This window comes from Bos javanicus, chromosome 10 (assembly GCF_032452875.1).
Source record: "Bos javanicus breed banteng chromosome 10, ARS-OSU_banteng_1.0, whole genome shotgun sequence".
Classification (NCBI taxonomy): Eukaryota; Metazoa; Chordata; class Mammalia; order Artiodactyla; family Bovidae; genus Bos; species Bos javanicus.
The window spans coordinates 24366164-24387867 of NC_083877.1; the positions used below are offsets into that span (position 1 = coordinate 24366164).

Sequence of the window (21704 nt, forward strand, 5' to 3'; positions counted from 1 at the left end):
AGTCTCTTATTCTGTATCACTGTGGTCCTACTTTTCTGATTGTGGCCTAACAGACACAAAACCTAAGAAGAAAAGATTAAGGAAATTATATTCATGAAAATTTCTGAAAATTAAACCCAGATTTATGATGTGAGATTTTTTTTTAGGTGCAGTTGCCACATTAAATTATAGAGCAAGTTTTCAAATTTAGACAACTTTGCACATGTTCTGTATGATTGAAATAAAATTTAAAAAATCAAGACTGAGAACGTATTATTAGAAAGTTTGTCTGGACATCTGTTCCTAAGTGACTTAAAAGGAGCTTCCAGACCACAGATTAAGCAACCACACAACTACCATTTCTGGTCTGGGATCTGCAGGTGCATATTTCAGCTGGAGTTCTGCAGCAGGGAAGCTCTCTTTTATTAAACTCTGGGGTTTTTGTTTAGCTATTCCCATTACTTCAAGCACTGTGAGCTCCCAGAGAGCACAGAAATACTCGGCAGAATCTTCCAGCTGTAAGCCTGAAATGGTGAGGCTGATGGATTTACGAGCTTTCTGAAAATTTACAGAGTAGCGGCCATTCCTTGCATTCTGGCCAGAAGAAACCTGACCAATAAGGTAAATCATCTCTCCACTGGGAAGCAGCTTGTACCAAAACATGTAGTGATAAGAGCTCCAGGTTGTTGCATACCGACAGTTCAGGGTGACTGACTGTCCCAGTTGACTGGATATGTCTGGCTGGTCTTGAATAACTCTCTGCGCCACACCAGATCCTGTGGGGGGAAAATCAGCAAACAAAGCTGAAGTAATGAACAAAATAATGTAGGATTTAGACTAATTTGCGACCTAAAGAAAACCCAAATTGAAATCATAAGTATGCTCTTCTGCAACCCTCTTTTCCTCCCCAAGTCCCTGTGTGCATACCACATGCCTGTGTGCAGGCCTTTCACCCTGAACACTCGCACCCATGTTTGGAAGCATCCCTACCAGAGAAGGTGAAGGCCAGGAACACCCAGAGCAGGCTGCAGAGCGGCATGAGGCGTGGATTTCCCTGCACAAATGTGCTTAGTTTCTGCCTCAATCTGAGAGTTCAGTGTCTTTGAGTGCCTGGCAGCACATATACATACTACCCGGTACCTGTGTGACTCCCCCCAGCAGGAAGTGGGGTTTGTCATGTTCATAGACCACATATGTGGTCTGTGCACATATGGGAAAAAAGTCTGGCTCACCACAAACTTTATTTTGTCTACTTGTCTTTTCCTGGTAATTTGAGTTAGGCAGATCCTGAAAAGGAGTATGGAAAAAAACAATTAGTATTAAAGGTATGAGCTGAGGGGAACTCAATTGTAAACAAGTTGACACATATTGATAATTATTCAGTAAAATAATTTTACCAGCTCATTTAAGATAGAATTTAGTATAGACTATGAACTCTTTTTGTAACTTACTTACTGGTCATTCATTTAGCCTATACTTACCTTTCCTCCATTCAGAACCAATGCTTTTTTAAAACCCACAGATTTTCAGCTTTCTTGGTGAAAAGCTATCTTATTTAAAATAATTAACTTATCTTTTTTTTTTTTTTCTTAACCGGGTTTTAGGGCTCTATTTAGATTTTTTAGTAAATAAAATTACTTTAACATGAAATGAAGAAACATCAGTTCTTCTGACTTTCAGAATCTATTCATTTGTATGTGTTTTTATGAAACTGTAACAGAAATAAAATATTGTTCTTTTGAAATACAACATTGAATCTTATTTATTAGACTTTGAGGAGGATCAGGATATTCAGTCTTGTTGCCTCTACAAGGAGAATTGCACTTATTAGATCATGTGCCCTAGAATTGTACTGATGTCACTGTGAAAGCTATAAGATATTGATGAAGAAAATTGAAGACAATGCAAGTAAATATAAAAATATTTAATGTTCATGGGTTTTAAGAATAAACAATGTGAAAATGTCCTCTGAACCAGAGCAATCTATAGATTTAATGCAACTCCTCTTAAAATAGTCATGGCATTTTTCACGCAACTAGAACAAATAATACTTAAATTTGTATAGAACCACAAAAGATCACAAATAGTCAAAGCAATTTTGAAAAAAAAAGAACAAAGGTGAAGGTATCACAGTCCCTGACACCAAAATATGCTTCAAAGGTGTTATAATCTAAAATACACATTGCTGGCCCCAAAACAGAGATTCAGTCAATGGAACAGAATACGGAGTCCAGATTTTACCCCTTGTATACATGGTCAATCAGTCTATAACAAAGGAGGCAAGAATAAGCAATTGGGGGAAAGACTACTTCTTCTATAAGTGGTGTTAGACAACTAGACAGCTACATGTTAAAGAATGAAATTAGAATATTTTCTCACAGCATATACTAAAATAAACTCAAAATGGATTAGAGACTTAAATATAAGACCTAACTCATAAATTCTTAAAGTATAGGCAATATGCTTTATGAGATTCATCTTTGCCATATTTTTGTCTCTATTTCCTCAGACAAGGACAAGAAAAGAAACAACACAGAAAATAGGACCTAATTAAATTAAAATATTTTGCACAGTGGAAGAAACCATTAACACACAAAAAAGGCAACCTATCAAATGGGAGAAGATATTTGGAAGTGATTGGTCAATAAGGGGTTAATGTCCAGAATATATAAATTAACTTTTGCACACAATATCAAAACCACAGGCAGAGGACATGAATAGGCATTTTTCCAAAGAAACATACAGATGGCAAACAGACATATGAAAAGATGTTCAACATCTCTAATCATCAGGTAAATGCAAATCAAAACCACAGTGAGATATCACCTCACTCCTACCAGAATACTATCATGACAAAGATGAAAAATAATTGACGTGGAGAAAAGGGAAAACTTGTGTATTCTTGCTGGGAAAGTAAGCTGGTGTAGCCTCTATTCAAAACAGTATGAAAATTCCCCAAACCAATAAAAATATAACTACTATATGTTTTGGGGCTTCTCAGGTGGCTCAGCAATAAAGAATCCACCTTCAGTGTAGCAGACACAATTTCGATCCCTGGGTCAAGAAGATCCCCTGGAGTAGGAAATGGAAGCCCACTCCAGTGTCCTTGCTGGGAAAATTTCCAGAGACAGAGGAGCCTGGCGATCTTTGTTTCCACGAGGTTGCAAAGAGTCGAACATGACTGCAATGACTTAGCATGCACATGCATTATATGATTCAGCAATTCCATTCCTGGGTATCTATCAGAAGAAAACAAAAACACTAATTCAAAAATATGTATGCACCCAAATGTTCACTGCAACATTATTTCCAACAGTGAAGATATATAGAAACAACCTCAGTTTTCACACATCTGAATGGATCTAGAAGATATATATGTGTGAGTGTGTGTGTGTGTGTACAATAGAATATTGCTAGCCATAAAAAAGAATAAAATTTTGCCAGCTGGGACAGCATGATAGACCTGGAGGATATTGCACTTAGCGAAATGTCAGATAGAGAAAGACAAATACTGTGTGCTTTCACTTTTATATGAAATCTAAAAGCAAAACAAATTAACAAATATAACAAAACAGAAACAGACTCAGACATATAGGGAACAAACTACTGGTTACTACAGGGGAAAGGGGTGGGTGTAGGGGTGAAATAGGTGAAGGGGATTAAGAGGTAGAAACTTCCACTTACAAAATAAATAAATTAAAACTAAGTAATGTGCAGTGAAGGGAAAGAATCAACCCTGCCAATAACTTGACTGTAGCCAGTGAAACTGATTTTAGACTTCTTGCATCCAGAACTGAAAGAGGATAAATTTATTTCAAGTGATCAATTCATATATGAACACTGAACAAATATTTTCTGTTTGCTTTGCCCCTGTCATAGGATGAGATGTATTTGCAATTTGCAAACATGAGTAATTGCAATTGTGAGTTATTTGTATTTCCAATTATGATAAGGCAGATTCGAATACTCTTGAGACACCCAACTAAACTGGATAACATCTTTATTGGAGTCATTTTCTCCCCTTTTATATCTTTCACTTTTTATAATTTTGGTGTCCAGCATATTGTGTTTAAATATTTACTTTAAATCTGTAGTCTTCTCTAGATACTCTCCTAGCTACAAGTCAGAGGTTCTAGTGCAGAGGGCAATATAGGAGATATTCAGAAGGGAAAAGACCAAATCCAAAATTCATTGGGCCAAAAAGTGTTTGTGGTTAAAACTGTCCTAGTGTAGGTAAGAAATACTAAACAGGGCAAATACCTGGCGTCATGGTGTGACTGTGCTTGGAGGAGGGGCTGAGCCCCGCGGAGGGTTTGAGTACAGGCTGCAGGTTCTCCGGGAGCACTACGCTGCACAGCACAGAAGTAAGTGCCTGAGTCTGTGGTCTGTGAAGAGGAAACATGCAGTGAGCTGCGGCGTTCTGTAGGTTCTGTCATGGTGTTTAATCTTCCATACTGCTTTGTCCCTGAAGGAATGTAAAACAGACGGATGAGGCAGCCCCCGGGGTTCTGACGGAACCACTACACATTGTCTGTGAGGGTGGAGAAATTACACCACAGTGTAGAGTTGGCTCCCTCCTGTAGACTCAGGGCTGGGGGACTCTGCTCCACATCCACCCCTCTCACACCTGATGAGAAAGAGCGAAGCAGTCGCAGGTGAGGGTCACAGTAGTGTAGTGTAAGTCGCTCAGTCATGTCCCACTCTTTGCGACCCCATGGAGTATATACAGTCCGTGGAATTCTCCAGGCCAGAGTACTGGAGTGGGTAGCCTTTCCCTTCTCCAGGATATCTTCCCAACCCAGGGATCGAACCCACGTCCTCCTCATTGCAAGCGATTATTTACCAGCTGAGCCACAGAGCTGCTGCAAAACCCTGAAAGTGACCTAAGGAATGATGAGGATAGAAAGCCTGTAGAACTTGTGAGCTCCTGCTTCTCCCTCCAACAACACTACAGCTACTCAATCCTTCAGATTCCCCTGTGGAGCAGCCCCAACTCACAGCAAACCTGGGCAAACAAAAGCCCCAGCACAGTGTCCACTTGCCTCTTCATGACACTTTGCTTTGTTGCTGGGAAATTTTCACCCTAAGATACATAGTAAACCCTGGGTGGTGAGGGTCATGACTTGACTGGAAATGTTCCTGCTCCTGCAACCAATCAGCTCAGCCAACCAACCCTGCTCAGGTGACACTGACAGGAAGTGCTACCTACCATCATCAATTCCATGGAGAACACTGAACTTAAGAAAACAATATTTTTTCTTTTGTAAAACAAAAAAAGAAAAGAAAAGAAAAGAAAAATAATCTAAGATGTCTTTGAGAACCAAACTCTTCCAGGATTCTGTTTGTCTTCAAAGAACATGCCAACTTACTAAAAATAACACTGTCTGAGACCCTGAGTCTTTTAAGCTACCAGATCTCAGGAGGTTTGTGTTCAGCTCTCTTTGAAGTCCCAGGTACCGTATCACTCAGAGCACAGAAGTACTAGGCTGAGTCTTTCCAATGGACTGATGTTTTCCTCCAGTGGAAGGAGTTCTCACTCCTATTAAATTCAGCCTCAAAATAGTTGATGTCTGAGGCAAGGCTGTCTTTAGATGTATACTTCAGGAGAAATTGGAGTTCTTGGTTAGGGTACTGCACATACCAGAAGAGATTTGTTTGAACAGAAGATGAGTAGTTGCACCTCAGCTCCAGACGGGGTCCTTCAGAGACAGTGATGTGGCCATCAGGCTTGGTCACTGACTGGGATCTAGCTCCTCCTGAAACATCAATGCTGAATCAATGAACTCAGCTACAACAAAAAGTCTCTATTCAAAGTCAAAGTGAAACAATGTTCCATGTGCAGACAAGGGAGTAAAATGGAATGCCAGTCAGTCAGGAAAAGAAAGCACCTCAAGATGGACCCCACAGTCACAGCAGAGCAGTGAAGAAGTGGTGGGAACCTTTCTTGGAGATCCTGCACAAAGAAAAGTCTGAAGACTGGCTGACTTGAACCCAGGTTGCTCTGAGGTTGAGGTATGACAGAAGATTTAGATTTCTCCTCCTGAAGGAGATTGTGTGGAGTGTTAGGAAGAGAGGCTGTCTTAACAGAACTGCTTGCCTCTAGTGTCTGAGATGCTTTACATATCATTGTGTAAAAAATGTCAGAATGTCTCTTTAAACTGTAAAGAAAGAAAGTTTTTGTGGGTTTATTCTAATCTTATAAAGAAAGCCATTTCCGATTTATTCAACAGCCTCCTCTATCAGCCAGATGGAGAAATAAAGAGAAGTTCACATTTTTGTGAACCTTCTTCACTCCCTTCCTGCCCTTGTATGGTTGAATTTAAAGCATTAAAATTATGCAGAGAAGAGAATTTATGGTTTGTAGGCCCTGAAATTTATAAAATTGGGCTTTTTAAAAAGCACACAAAATTATGAATAAAATTGAATATAAAATAATTTTTAGAATGAGAAGTAAAACTATAGGAAGTTACAATCTCAAAAACAAATACCACAAGTAGTATATATCTAGAAAATGATACAATATTTCAGTAGTTATTTCCCTGACATTTTCTATAATACATTTTCTTTCTATGTTCTTTGGCTCCATAATTTGTTTCTTCATATGACAGTAAATTTGTTAATACTTCCTATCTAGAGAAAATAAAGATAATTTGGTCTTTACTCCTAGCATATTTGATATATATATATATATATATATATATATATATATATATATATATACATACTACTCACAGTTTATTTTTAGTAATGCATGAACATTTTTAGGATTAGAGTCAAATTTGGGAATTTTCTATCAAGTTACTATGTGCTACAAGATTTCATTATATTTCAAGTTTTCTTATTCTATAACCAATTCTAAGCACTATGAACTAATACTTAACACATTTACTAAGTCTGTTATTTTCCTTTTGTTGTGTAATAAATTATCATGAACTTTGTGATTTAAAACAACATCCATTTATCTCATAGTTTCTGTATGTCAGAAGTCAGGGCACAGCTAAGCTGGATCTCACAAATCTGCAATCATGGAGTCAACTAACACTGTGGTCTTGTCTGAGGCTTGAGGGTCCTCTTCCAAACTCATGTGATTGTGGCAGAATTCATTTCCTCATAGCCATAGCCCTCATGACAGCTTGCTCCCTCAAGCCTGGGTGAATCTCTCTAATCTGAGAAAAAGCTTAAGCCTTCTTTGAAAGAGCTTACCTGATTAAATTAAGCCCACCAAAGACAATCTCCCTATTGATTCACTCAAGTTCAAACCGATTAGGCACTTTAATTACATCTGCAAATCTCCTTCCCTTTGCCATATAATAAAACAATAACAAGAATGATATCTAATACAATCACCAAGAACATAGAAGAAATAAAGAATAAGCAAACAGAGATGAATAACACAATTACTGAAATTAAAAACACTGTAAAAGGAACCAATAGCAGAATAACTGAGGGAGAAAAATGGATAAGTGAGCAGGAGGATAGACTGGTGGAAATAACTGCTGAAGAGCCGAATAAAGGGAAAAGAATGAAAAGACTTGAGGAAAGCCTCAGAGACCTTTGGGACAATATTAAATGCACCAATATTCGAGTTATAAGGGTCCTAGAGGAAGAAGAAAGAAAGCCAATTAGAAAAATTTTGAGTTAATTATAGTTGAAAACTTTCTCAACATGGTAAAGGAAATAGTCAATCAAGTCCAAGATGCACAGAAAGTCCCCTACAGGTTAAACCCAAGGAGAAACACATTGAGACACATATTAATAAAGCTAACAGAGATTAAGCAAAAAGAAGGAGTATTAAAAGCAGCAAGGGAAAAGCAACAAGTAACATACAAGGGAAAACCCATATGATTAGGAGAGGATCTTTCAGGAGAAACTCCATAGACCAGAAGGGAATGGCAGGATATATTTAAAGTACTAAAAGAGAAAAATCTACAACCACGATTACTATATCCAGCAAAGATCTCATTCAAAATTGACGGAGAAATCAAAAGCTTTATGAACAAGCAGAAATTAAGAGAATTAAGCACCACCAAACCATCCTTGCAACAAATACCAAAAGGGCCTTACATAGCCAGTAAACACAAAACAAACAAAAGACCTACAAAAACAAATGCAAAACAATCAAGAAAATGCCAATAGGAACATATGTATCAATAATTACCTTAAATGTAAATGGTTTAAATGCACCAACCAAAGATACAGACTGACTGAATGGATACAAAAGTAAGACCCATATATATGCTGCCTACAGGAGACCCACTTCAGACCTAGAGACACATGCAGACTGAAAGTAAAAGGATGGAAAAAGATATTCCATGCGAATGAAAATCAAAAGGAAGCTGGAGTGGCAATCCTTGTTTCAGACAAAATAGACTTTAAAATAAAGAATATCATAAGAGACAAAGATGGACACTACATAATGATCAAGGGATCAATCCAAGAAAAAGACATAAGAATTGTAAATGTCTATGCACTCAACATAGGAGCACCTCAATACATAAGGCAAACACTTATGGCAGAAAGTGAAGAGGAACTAAAGAGCCTCTTGATGAAAATGAAAGAGGAGAGTGAAACAGTTGGCTTAAAGCTCAACATTCACAAAACGAAGATCATGGTCCCATCACTTCATGGGAAATAGATGGGGAAACAGTGGAAACAGTGTCAGACTTTATTTTGGGGGCTCCAAAATCACTGCAGATGGTGATTGCAGCCATGAAATTAAAAGATGCTTACTCCTTGGAAGGAAAGTTATGACCAACCTAGATAGCATATTCAAAAGCAGAAATATTACTTTGCCAATAACGGTCCATCTAGTCAGGTCTGTGGTTTTTCCCGTGGTCATGTATGGATGTGAGAGTTGGACTGTGAAGAAAGCTGAGCGCCAAAGAATTGATGCTTTTGAACTGTGGTGTTGGAGAAGAGTCTTGAGAGTTCCTTGGACTGCAAGAATATCCAACCAGTCCATTCTAAAAGAGATCAGTCCTGGGTGTTCTTTGGAAGGAATGAGGCTAAAGCTGAAACTCCAGTACTTTGGCCACCTCATGTGAAGAGTTGACTCATTGGAAAAGACCCTGATGCTGGGAGGGATTGGGGACAGGAGGAGAAGGGGATGACAGAGGATGAGATGGCTGGATGGCATCACCAACTCGATGGACGTGAGTTTGGTTGAACTCTGGGAGTTAGTGATGGACAGGGAGGCCTGGCGTGCTGTGATTCATGGGGTCGCAAAGAGTCGGACACGACTGAGTGACTGAACTGAACTGAACAGGCAAAAGAGGAGAAATCAACAGCAACACAATAATAGTAGGGGACTTTAATACCCCCCTGTCATCAATGGACAAATTATCAAAACAGAATCAATAAGGAAACACAAACCTTAAATGAAACATTAGACCGAATGGACCTAATTGATACCTTCAGTATTTTCCATCCAAATGCAGAAGAATACACTTTCTTTTCAAGTGCACATGGAATATTCTCCAGGATAGACCACACCCTGGGACACAAATCAAGCCTCAGTAAATTTAAGAAAATTGAAATTGTATCAAGTATCTTCTCTGACCACAATGCTGTGAGAGTAGATATCAACTACAGGCCAAAAAAAAAAAGGAACAAAAATACACAAACTCATGGAGATTAAACAATACATTGCTAAATAACAAAGAGGTTACTGAAAAATAAAATAAATAAATAAATAAATCAAAAAATTCCTAGAAACAAATGACAATGAAAACACAAATATCCAAAAGCTAAGGGACTCAGTAAAAGCAGTTCTAAGAGGGAGGTTAATAGCGATATAATCATACCTCAGAAGCAGAAAAGCATCGAATAGACAGCCTAACTCTACATCTAAAGCAGCTGGAAAAAGAAGAACAAAAAACCCGTAAAGTCAGTAGAAGGAAGGTGATCATAAAAATCAGAGCAGAAATAAATGAAGGAAACAATAGCAAAGATAAATAAAACTAAGTTCTTTGAGATTAACAAAATTGACAAACCACTATCCAGATTCATGAAGAAAAGAAAAGGGGAAAAATCAAATTAATAAAATTAGAAATGAAAAAGGAAAGGTTACAACAGACAATGCAGAAATACAAAGGATCATAAGAGTATATTATGAGAAACTATATGCTTATAAAATGGACAACCTAGAGGAAATGGACAGATAGTTAGAAAAGATCAGCCTCCCAAGAGTGAACCACGAAGAAATAGAAATTATGAACAACCCAATTACAAACACTGAAATTGAAACTGTGATTAAAAAAAAAACCTCCCCCAAAACAAAAGCCCAGGGCCAGATGGCTTCATAGGGGAATTCTATCAAACATTCACAGAAGAACTAATGCCTATTTTTCTGAAACTCTTCAAAAAAATTTCAGAGGAAGGAACACTTCCAAACTCATTCTACAAGGCCACAAGCACCCTGATACCAAAACCAGGAAAAGACAACAGGAAAAAAGAAAATTACAGGCCAATATTACTGATGAACATAGATTCAAAAATCCCCAACAAAATTCTAGCAAACAGAATCCAACAAAACTTTAAAACACTCATACACCATGATCAACTTAGGTATATTCCAGGGATGTGAGGATTCTTCAATATATGCAAATTGATCAACATGATACAGCATATCAACAAATTGAAAGATTAAAAACCATATGATCATCTCAATAGATGCAGAAAAAGCCTTTGACAAAATACAGCATACATTTATGATAAAAACGATTCAAAAAATTGGCATAGAAGGAACCTACCTCAACACAGTAAAGGCCATATATGGAAAGCCTACAGCAAACATTATTCTCAATGGTGAAAAACTAAAAGCTTTCCCTCTAAGATCAGGAACAAGACAAGGGTGTCCACTCTCATCACTATTATTCAACATAGTTTTGGAAGTCGTAGTTACAGCAATTAGAGAAGAAAAAAGAAATAAAGGAAATCCAGATAGGAAAAGAAGAAGTAAAACTCTCACTGGTGCAGATGACATGATACAATACATAGAAAACTCAAAAGAAACTATCAGAAAATTACTAGAGCTAATCAGCAAATTCAGCAAAGTTGCAGGATACAAGGTCAAAACACAGAAGTCACTCACACTCCTATATACTAACAATGCAAAATCAGAAAGAGAAATTAAGGAATCAGTATCATTCACCATTGCAACAAAAAGAACAAAATGTCTAGGAATAAACCTATCTAAGGAAACAAAATGCCTGTATATGGAAAACTATAAGATACTGATGAAAGAAATCAAAGATGACATAAACAGAGAGATATTCCATGTTCCTGGGTGGGAATAATCAATATTGTGAAATGACTATACTACCAAATGCAATCTAGAGATTCAATGCCCTATGAAATTATCAATGGCTTTTTTCACAGAACTAGAACAAAAAAATTCACAATTCATATGGAAAGACAAAAGACCCTGAATAGCCAAGGCAGTCTTAAGAAAAAAGAATGGAGCTGGAGCAGTTAACCTTCCTGATTTCAGACTATACTACAAAGCTACAGTAATCAAAACAGTATGGTACTGGCAGAAAAACAGACTGATGGAAAAAGATAGAGAACCCAGAGATAAACCCACACACCTATGGGTACCTTAGAATATACAATGGGGCAAAGACAGCCTCTTCAATAAGTGGCGGTGGGAAAACTTGACAGCGATGTACAAAAGAATGAACTTAGATCATTATCTAATGCCATACACAGATATAAACTCAAACTGGATTAAAGACCTAAATGTAAGACCAGAAACTATTAAACTCTTAGAGGAGAACATAGGCAGAACACTCGATGACATAAATCCAAGCAAGATCTATGACCCACTTCCTAGAGTAATGGAAATAAAAACAGAAATAACAATTGGGACCTAATTAAACTTAAAAGCTTTTGCACAACAAAGGAAACTACAAATAAGGTGAAAAGACAACCCTCAGAATGGGAGAAAATAATAGCAAGGGAAACAACTGATAAAGAATTAGTTTCCAAAATATACAAGCAGCTCATACAACTCAGTACCTAAAAAAACAAACTACCCTATCAAAAAGTGGGAAAGGGGCCTGAAGAGACATTTCTCCAAAGAAATACAAATGTCTAACAAGCACATGAAAAGATGCTCAACATCACTCATTATCTTCATTTAAATATACTATTGATGTTCTCATCAAAAAAAAAAAAAAAAAAAGAAATGCAAATCAAAACTACAATGAGATACCACCTCACACAAGTCAGAATGCCCATCATCAAAAAGTCTACAAACAATAAATGCTGGAGAGCATGTGGAGAAAAGGGAACACTCTTGCTTTGCTGGTGGGAATGTAAATTGATACAGCCACTATGGAAGAAGGTATGGAGACTCCTTAAAAAGCTAGGAATAAAACTACCGTATTACTCAGGAATCCTGCCAGGAGCCACCATGGGAAGTCCCACCCATGACAAAGGTCATGCAGAAAGGACCTGACAGGCAAAGGCGGATCAGGACTCGAGGGATTCCCTGGATCTGCGCAAGCATCTACCCTAAAACCAGAATCTGTCTTACTATTTTGTGCTGTTCACCAACTCTTCTGACATTAACAGGGGGCTATCCCCGACCACCTTTCTCTGGAAAAAGTCAACTTAAGGCGCTAATTAATAAGTCTCCTGGGCATGATAGGAGTGTTTCAATTCAAACCCCTCTGATGGCTTTCTAGCTTGCCTGGCAGGTTTATCCAGACTCTTGCAGCTACGCACATGATTGTTCACAGCCTCCCAACCGTGAGAGACATTGGAAGCCTAAAACATTCTTAAAATATAGAGCCTTTCGAAGAGTTAAAAACTATTAGAGTAGTGTTGGTGTAGGATTTCATTGTTGAGCTAATGCTTGCTGCCAAATGCCCATATCCCTTATCCATTGTGCACCTGGAAGTGCATTAGTTAATGTAGTTGGAATGTAAGAAAAACAAGTAGTAGCCTTGGAATTAACCACATCAGACCTTTGGGCTAATTGGTTCATTCTTTGTTGTAACTGACTGCTCCTTTGCTCGTGAGAATGTAACTCTGTTTAGCACTTTCTGAGGCTGACATAGATTAGAAATACAAAGAAAAAACACTTCAAGGGAACATAAGTTTTCTGGTTGAGCAGCCTTTATCAAAAAAGGGTCATAAAATGTCTACAGGCCTCCAAGGCCAGAATATAATGTACACAACATTGTGAGAAAGGTATGCGGAAAAAATCCTGGTTTCGATAAAGATAAAACAGATGTAATGTTTGGGCTGACTCTGCATTACTTTGTATCTTTCATTTCCCTCTATGTACAAGTCAAGGTATAAAAGTTCCTTTTGAAAATAAAGTTATGGACCTCGCTCACCGAAGCTTGGTCTCCCCGTGTCATTCTTTTTTTCCTTTTCTCGCTTTCTCTTTCTCTGTTCTTCTTTCAGGATGTCTCCTTGGGGCACAGGGGCTCTCTGAGTTCACTTTTTTGCCTGGGCTTCTAAGACCCGATTGGGAAGGCGCCCTGTGTCTTCACCGGGGAGGGGGCATCCTGCGTCCTCACCCCACCGAGAGGGTGCCTGCAGCCTCCATGAACAAAGCAAGATCCGTGCCAGGAGCTTTATTGGCTTTCTGTGTAAACCAAGGAAGATCAAGCCTCTTTCTCTGCCCTTTTACTTTCCTTATCACCGATGCTGTCATCCTGAGGGTACCCCTGGATCCTGCTGGGGCTGGACCCCGGCAGAGTCCCACTCCTAGGCATATACCCTGAGGAGACCAAAACTGAAGAAGACACATGTACCCCAATGTTCACTGCAGCTCTCTTTATAATAGCTAGAACATGGAAGCAACCTAAATGTCCATCGACAGATGAATGGATAAAAAACTGGTACATATATACAATGGAATACTACTCAGCCATTAAAAGGAATGCATTTGAATCTGTTCTAATGAGGTGGATGAAACTAGAGCCAATTATATAGACTGAAGTAAGTCAGAAAGAGAGATATAAATATTGTATTCTGCTGCCGCTGCTGCTGCTGATGCTAAGTCGCTTCAGTCGTGTCTGACTCTGTGTGACCACATAGATGGCAGCCCACCAGGCTCCCCCGTCCCTGGGATTCTCCAGGCAAGAACACTGGAGTGGGTTGCCATTTCCTTCTCCAATGCATGAAAGTGAAAAGTGAAAGTGAAGTGGCTCAGTCATGTCCGACTCTAGCGACCCCATGGACTGCAGCCTACCAGGCTCCTCCATCCATGGGATTTTCTAGGCAAAAGTACTGGAGTGGGGTGCCATTGCCTTCTCTGATAACAGACCCTAAAGGGTCAAGAAAATAAAATTATCCCCTGACAACAAATCAGTGTAATTCTGTGGATCAAGGCCACAACACTCTCCAAACTGTCTGGACCTATCCCCTACTCCAGTGCTTTTATCTATGTCCTGAGAAATATTATTGGTACTTATTATATAGGGACCAAAGACACATGGCAAGAATCTGAGAACTCTATAGGCTTTATCCCAGGGTCTTTGGCTCAATAACCCCAGAGATTTCTTCCAACCTGCCTGCTACTAAAGTCTCTTCCGGATCATGGCTATGAATTAATCTATCATGTAGAAGTTTGCACTCACTAGCAAATGCATAGATCTGTTCTCAATTCCATTGGTATAATGCTGAATAAAACACAGGAAGCAGAGTAGAGAGCAAATGACGCTTTATGGTTCCTTGGCCTCAAAGTCATCCCTTGTAGACATAGAACACTTACCCAAGGTTAGAAAAACAGTTACTCAAATCACCAGCCTCATACTTCAAGGACAAACCAGGATTGTGGGCTCAGAGCTCACACTTGTGTCTGCTCCTAGGCTTGTTTCCAGAGAACAGAAACAACTGCTGCTGTTAGAGACTTACAACCAGTGCAGGTATCTGTTGCAGTGTGTTGTTGCCAGGATCTTTCAGCCAATGATCAAGCAGTTCCTTATCTAGGTCTTCCTGCCCTGTTTTAGTCACATTCTGCAAAGAAGGCGAGACATCCCCAACTCACAGGGTGCCGACTGCTATCTCTTGTGAAGTTTAAAGTCTGGCTCTGGAAAAGGAACACCAATCACAATGGTGTGTCTATCCAGAACCTGTGTTCTATCATTTCTTCTTCAAAGAAATTTTCTGATGCTCCGTGAAGCTTGTGGGAAACATTGTTTAATCCCAGAAAGCTTTACTGAGCTCTATATTGTAAAGAGATGAAAATTTCCATCCATGTTCTAGTAAATGTATGTGAGATTTCAAAATAGGCTGTGGTTGTTCTGAGGACAGGAAATATTAGTAACATTGAGACAGAAAGCTAAACATCTTGAGCTTGGACATTGGAGCTCAGCATCCTGAAAATGTCCTTGGAATCATGCATCTGTCTCCATCTAGGCAGACATTTCTCAATGCATTGGTTCTTGATATAGTAACTGATGACAAGGATGGTATTCTCCTCATTCTCCTTGAACAACTGTCCTTAATCCTTATGCCCTCTGTGCCCAAGTTTGTAGGTGCTCTGCACCAAGGATGCAGACACTGAGAGAAAAGACAGAAGGGAAAGCAAACTATCTGGGGTGGATAAGGGTGGAGGTGGATGATCCTGGCAGAAAAAGAGGAGTGAAGAAAAAAAAAAGCGTAAGGGATAGGGAAGGAAGAGTTAACCAGGGGTGGGAAATGGGAAAGCAGTGTTTAGGGAGGTACATGGAAAAGGTTTAGGCTATAAGGCTATGATTCCTTGAGTCCTTGACTGCATGCACTCAACAAAGGATTATAAAATCAGTTTATCGAAAGACAATGAAAATCTGTCATTTTTCTTCTCTTTTCTGTGGAACATCAATGGAAAACACGTTTCCTTTCCTTTATAGCCAGAAAGGACCACTGTTTCCAAATAAAGCAGCCCCCTCTTGTGACTGAATAAACAAACTGCAGAGCTAAACTCCCACCAGAAGTCAACCTTTTGAAAAGTTCCTTATTTGAAAGGTAAATATCCCTGTTGGCTCAGCTGGTAAAGAATCCGCCTGCAATGTAGGCAATGCGGGTTCGATCCCTGGATCAGGAATATCCTCTGGTAAAGGAAATGGCTGCCCACTCCAGTATTCTTGCCTGGGTAAATCCATGGACAGAGGAGCCTGTGGGCTACAGTCCAGGGTGTCCCAAGAGCTGGATACGACTAAGAACACACACACATCGTAGTTGTACCACCTCTGTACTCAGCTGTGTTTTCTTAGTTCTATACTGCTCCACAAAAGATTTTAATTATTTTTGGCTCCTTTGTTTTGTCATACCCCCATTATGATCCTCAGTTGTCGGCTTCTTTGTAGTTTTCCTTTTGTCTTTAACCTTCCCATATTTTAAGGTTATTCAATGTTTATAAAGAAAGGTTGCTACATATAAAGCACTCAAGAGTTATCTGTTTTCTGAATGAGTAGATGAGCTGTTACTCATGAACTTAGTGAAAGAAGTTATGCTGAGCAACACTTGAAATTATTCTAAAAGCAATCTTTCAATCCTATGGAAGTCAAGTTAAACAAAAGACTCCAACAGGATAAACAGAGGGTTATATTTGTGGACAAAATTCAAGAACAGGTAACAAACATCCCAATTCTAGGATGGAGGAAAATTAAACTAATGATATGGAAATAAATATCATGGTAATCACACTTCATTCATTTAACAAATAATCACAAATATTCTTTGGGAGTCTCTCTGGCTGATCACATGCACACACAAGTCAACACCCACTATTACTGAAAATATAGGAAGAAATGAAAGTGAATTCATTTAAGCTATGTAAGAATATATTATTTTATTATATTAGCAAAAGGCAGAAGAAAACTAGCATGAACATTTTGTTTGTTGGTTTCTTCGACTTTATTTTTTAAAAGATTGTACAAAACACTTCAAAGTGTCATTTTAAATAATATTGAAAACCAAAAATATATGGAGAATCTAAAAATAAGTTTTCTAGAGGAACAGCTAAGATGGCGGAGGAGTAGGACGGGGAGAACACTTTCTCCCCCACAAATTCATCAAAAGAACATTTAAACACTGAGTAAATTCCACAAAACAACTTCTGAATGCCAGCAGAAGACATCAGGCACCCAGAAAAGCAAGCCAAGTCTTCGAAAGGAGGTAGGGAAAAATATAAAAGACAAAAAAAGGGACAAAAGAGGGAGGGACGGAGTTCCGTCCTGGGAAGGGAGTCTTAAAAAGAGAGAAGTTTCCAAACACCAGGAAACCTCACTGCCGAATCTGTGCCGAGCCTTGGAAGCACAGAGGGCAACATAACAGGGAGGAAAAATAAATAATTAAAACCCGCACATTGCGAGCCCTATGGTAACTCCCCCAGCTGAGAAGCAGTGCAGACAGCCTGCATCCACCATTAGCAAGCGGGGGCTGGGCAGGGAGGCACGGCGCGGGCTGCATCACAAGAATCTGGCCTGAATACCCCGAGCACTATCTAAGCGAAATAATTTGGGCTAGCAAACCAGACTGTGGGATATCTACCACGCGAAAAGCCAGCCCTAACCTATGACACTGCCAGGCCCGCGCACGGAACAAAGGACTGAACAGAGATAGCCGGCGGCAGACCATCCCCCTCCGGTGATAGGCAGCCAGAGCTGGAAGGGGACAATCGCAGCCCCAGAGAGACATTATCTATAAAACTGTAAGCAGGCTTCTTTGCTAACTAAAACTTCTTGGGGGTCTGGACGGTCAACATCTGCCTGAGAAGGTGTGCCTGTGCACACCTATATAACTGAGCGGCGGGGAGGCGATAAGTCGCAGCAATTGTGCATGCAAAACACCTCATCACCTGAGCTGCTCGGATCTGGGAAGGGCACAAAATGCAGGCCCAACCGAGAGTCTGCGCCTCTGAGGACTACCCGAGTGCCTGAACCTGAGCAGCTTGAACCTGGGAAGTACAGGCAGCCCAGGGCCGGCTGCAGATGGTTCGCGGTGGAGCAACCTAGAGCCTGAGCAGTGTGGGCAGAGAGGCTACACGCGCTGTGAATGGGGGGCAGACCCAGTGTGGCTAAGGCACTGCGAGCACACGCCAGTGTTATTTGTTTGTGGCATCCCTCCCTACCTCCCCTCAGTGCAACTGAACAAGTGAGCCTATTTAAAAAAAAAAAAATTTAAGTCCTCTATTATTCCTTTAATTTCCACTTTTATAACCGATTACTTTGCAAAAAAAAAAAAAAGAAGAAGACCCTATTTTTTAAAAGCAAACTTCATATATATATTTTTTTTAAATAATTTTTTACCTTTTTTTTCTTTTTCCTTCTTTTCTTTAACATTGTATTTTTGAAATTCCAAACTCTACTCTAGATTTTTAATTTTAGCTTTTTAGTATTTGTTATCAATTTTGTACCTATAGTTTGTTTTTGTTTTTGTTTTTATATAATTTCTGTGACCCTTTTTTATTTTTTCTTTTTCTTTTTCTCTGTTTCTTTCTCTTCTTCTTTTAAATAACATTGTATATCTGAAATTCCAAACTCTACTCTAGATTTTTCATTTATGCTTTTTGGTATTTGTTATCAATTTTGTACCTGTATTCTTTTTTTTATAATTTATGCGACCTTGTTTGTTCTTGTTTGGTTTTTTTCTCCTCTCTCTTTCTTTTTCTTCTTCTTTTTTAACATTGTATTTTTGAAATTCCAAACTCTACTCTAGATTTTTAACTTTTGCTTTTTGGTATTAGTTATCAATTTTGTACCTATATTTTCTTTATAATTTTTGCTACCTTGTTTGTTTTTGTTTGTTCGTTTTTTCTCTCTTTCTTTTCCTTCTTCTTTTCTTTAACATCATATTTTTGAAATTCCAAACTCTACTCTAGATTTTTAATTTTTGCTTTTATGTATTTGTTACCAATTTTGTACCTTTAAGAACCCAATCTTCAATACCCATTTTTCACTAGGGAGCGAGATTACTGGCTTAACTGCTCTCTCTCCCTTTGGACTCTCCTTTTTCTCCACTTGGTCGCCTGTGTCTCCTCCCTAACCCCTCTCTACTCTACCCAACTCTGAATTTCTGTGTGTTCCAGACGGTGGAGAACACTTAGGGAACTGATTACTGGCTGGATCTGTCTCCCTCCTTTTCATTCCCCCCATTTATCCTCCTGGCCACCTCTGCCACCTTCTTCCTTCTTCTCTTCTCTGTATAACTTTGTGAACAACTCTGAGCAGTCCAGTTGTGGAGTGCATATAAGGAAGAGATTACTGAATAGCACACTCTTTCCTCTATTGATTCCACCTCATCTCATTCGGGTCACCTCTAACTCCCTCCTCACTATTCTCTTCTCTTCTCCATATAACGCTGTAAACCTCTCTGGGCAAAACAAGTTTCAGGGCAAGACATACCAAGCAAATTCTCCAGCAGCAAGGAACACAGCCCTGAGTTCCAAGATACAGGCAGCCCAAAGTCACCCCAAAACCATAGACATCCCATAACTCATTACTGGACATTTCATTGCACTCCAGAGAGAAGAAATACAGCTCCACCCACCAGAACACCGACACAAGCTTCCCTAACCAAGAAACCTTGACAAGCCACCTGTAAAAACCCACACAGAGTGAGGAAATGCCACAATAAATAGAACTCCACAAACTGCCAGAATACAGAAAGGACATCCCAAACTCAGCAATTTAAACAAGATGAAGAGACAGAGGAATACCCAGCAGATAAAGGAACAGGGTAAATGCCCACCAAACCAAACAAAAGAGGAAGAGATAGGGAATCTACCTGATAAAGAATTCCGAATAATGATAGTGAAATTGATCCAAAATCTTGAAATCAAAATGGAATCACAGATAAATAGCTTGGAGACAAAGATTGAGAAGATGCAAGAAAGGTTTAACAAGGACCCGGAAGTAATAAAAGAGAGCCAATATAAAATGAATAATGCAATAAATGAAATTAAAAACACTCTGGAGGCAACAAATAGTAGAATAACAGAGGCAGAAGATAGGATTAGTGAATTAGAAGATAGAATGGTAGAAATAAATGAATCAGAGAGGATAAAAGAAAAATGAATTAAAAGAAATGAGGACAATCTCAGAGACCTCCAGGACAATATTAAACGCTACAACATTCGAATCATAGCGGTTCCAGAAGAAGAAGACAAAAAGAAAGACCATGAGAAAATACTTGAGGAGATAATAGTTGAAAACTTCCCTAAAATGGGGAAGGAAATAGTCACCCAAGTCTGAGAAACCCAAAGAGTCCCAAATAGGATAAACCCAAGGCGAAACACCTCAAGACACATATTAATCAAATTAGCAAAGATCAAACACATAGAACAAATATGAAAAGCAGCAAGGGAAAAACAACAAATAACACACAAGGGAATTCCCATTAGGATAACAGCTGATCTTTCAATAGAAACTCTTCAAGCCAGGAGGGAATGGCAAGACACACTTAAAGTGATGAAAGAAAATAACCTACAGCCTAGATTATTGTACCCAGCAAGGATCTCATTCAAATATGAAGGAGAAATTGAAAGCTTCTCAGACAAGCAAAAGCTGAGAGAATTCAGCACCACCAAACCAGCTCTCCAACAAATACTAAAGGATATTCTCTAGACAGGAAACACAAAAACAGTGTATAAACTTGAACCCAAAACAATAAAGTAAATGGCAACGGGATCATACTTATCAGTAATTACCTTAAACGTAAATGGGTTGAATGCCCCAACCAAAAGACAAAGACTGGCTGAATGGATACAAAAACAAGACCCCTACATATGGTGTCTACAAGAGACCCACCTCAAAACAGGGCACACAGACAGACTGAAAGTGAAGGGCTGGAAAAAGATTTTCCATGCAAATAGGGACCAAAGGAAAGCAGGAGTAGAAATACTCATATCAGATAAAATAGACTTTAAAACAAAGGCTGTGAAAAGAGACAAAGATGGTCACTACATAATGATCAAAGGATCAATCCAAGAAGAAGATATAACAATTATAAATATATATGCACCCAACACGGGAACACCACAATATGTAAGACAAATGCTAACAAGTATGAAAGGAGAAATTAACAATAACACAATAATAGTGGGAGACTTTAATACCCCACTCACACCTATGGATAGATCAACTAAACAGAAAATTAACAAGGAAACACAAACGTTAAACGATACAATAGACCAGTTAGACCTAATTGATATCTATAGGACATTTCATCCCAAAACAATGAATTTCACCTTTTTCTCAAGCGCACATGGAACCTTCTCCACGATAGATCACATCTGGGCCATAAATCTAGCCTTGGTAAATTCAAAAAAGTTGAAATCATTCCAAGCATCTTTTCTGACCACAATGCAGTAAGATTAGATCTCAATTACAGGAGAAAAACTATTAAAAATTCCAACATATGGAGGATGAACATCACCCTGCTGAATAACCAACAAATCACAGAAGAAATCAAAAAAGAAATCAAAATTTGCATAGAAACGAATGAAAACAAAAACACAACAACTCAAAACCTGTGGGGCACTTTAAAAGCAGTCCTAAGGGGAAAGTTCATAGCAATACAGGCATACCTAAAGAAACAAGAAAAAAGTCAAATAAATAACCTAACTCTACACCTGAAGCAACTAGAAAAGGAAGAAATGAAGAACCCCAGGGTTAGTAGAAGGAAAGACATCTTAAAAATTAGGGCAGAAATAAATGCAAAAGAAACAAAAGAGACCATAGCAAAAATCAACAAAGCCAAAAGCTGGTTCTTTGAAAGGATAA

At 38.8% G+C, this 21704-nt stretch overlaps 1 gene segment (V, D, J or C); it reads right to left on the reverse strand.

The window, feature by feature from the left end:
* Positions 1 to 291: 291 nt before the first annotated feature.
* On the reverse strand, positions 292 to 1219 carry LOC133255161 (T cell receptor delta variable 1-like). The segment is given in 2 exon segments: positions 292 to 755; positions 970 to 1219. Coding segments are annotated over 2 exon segments (513 nt in total).
* Between the last annotated feature and the right edge of the window lie 20485 nt (positions 1220 to 21704).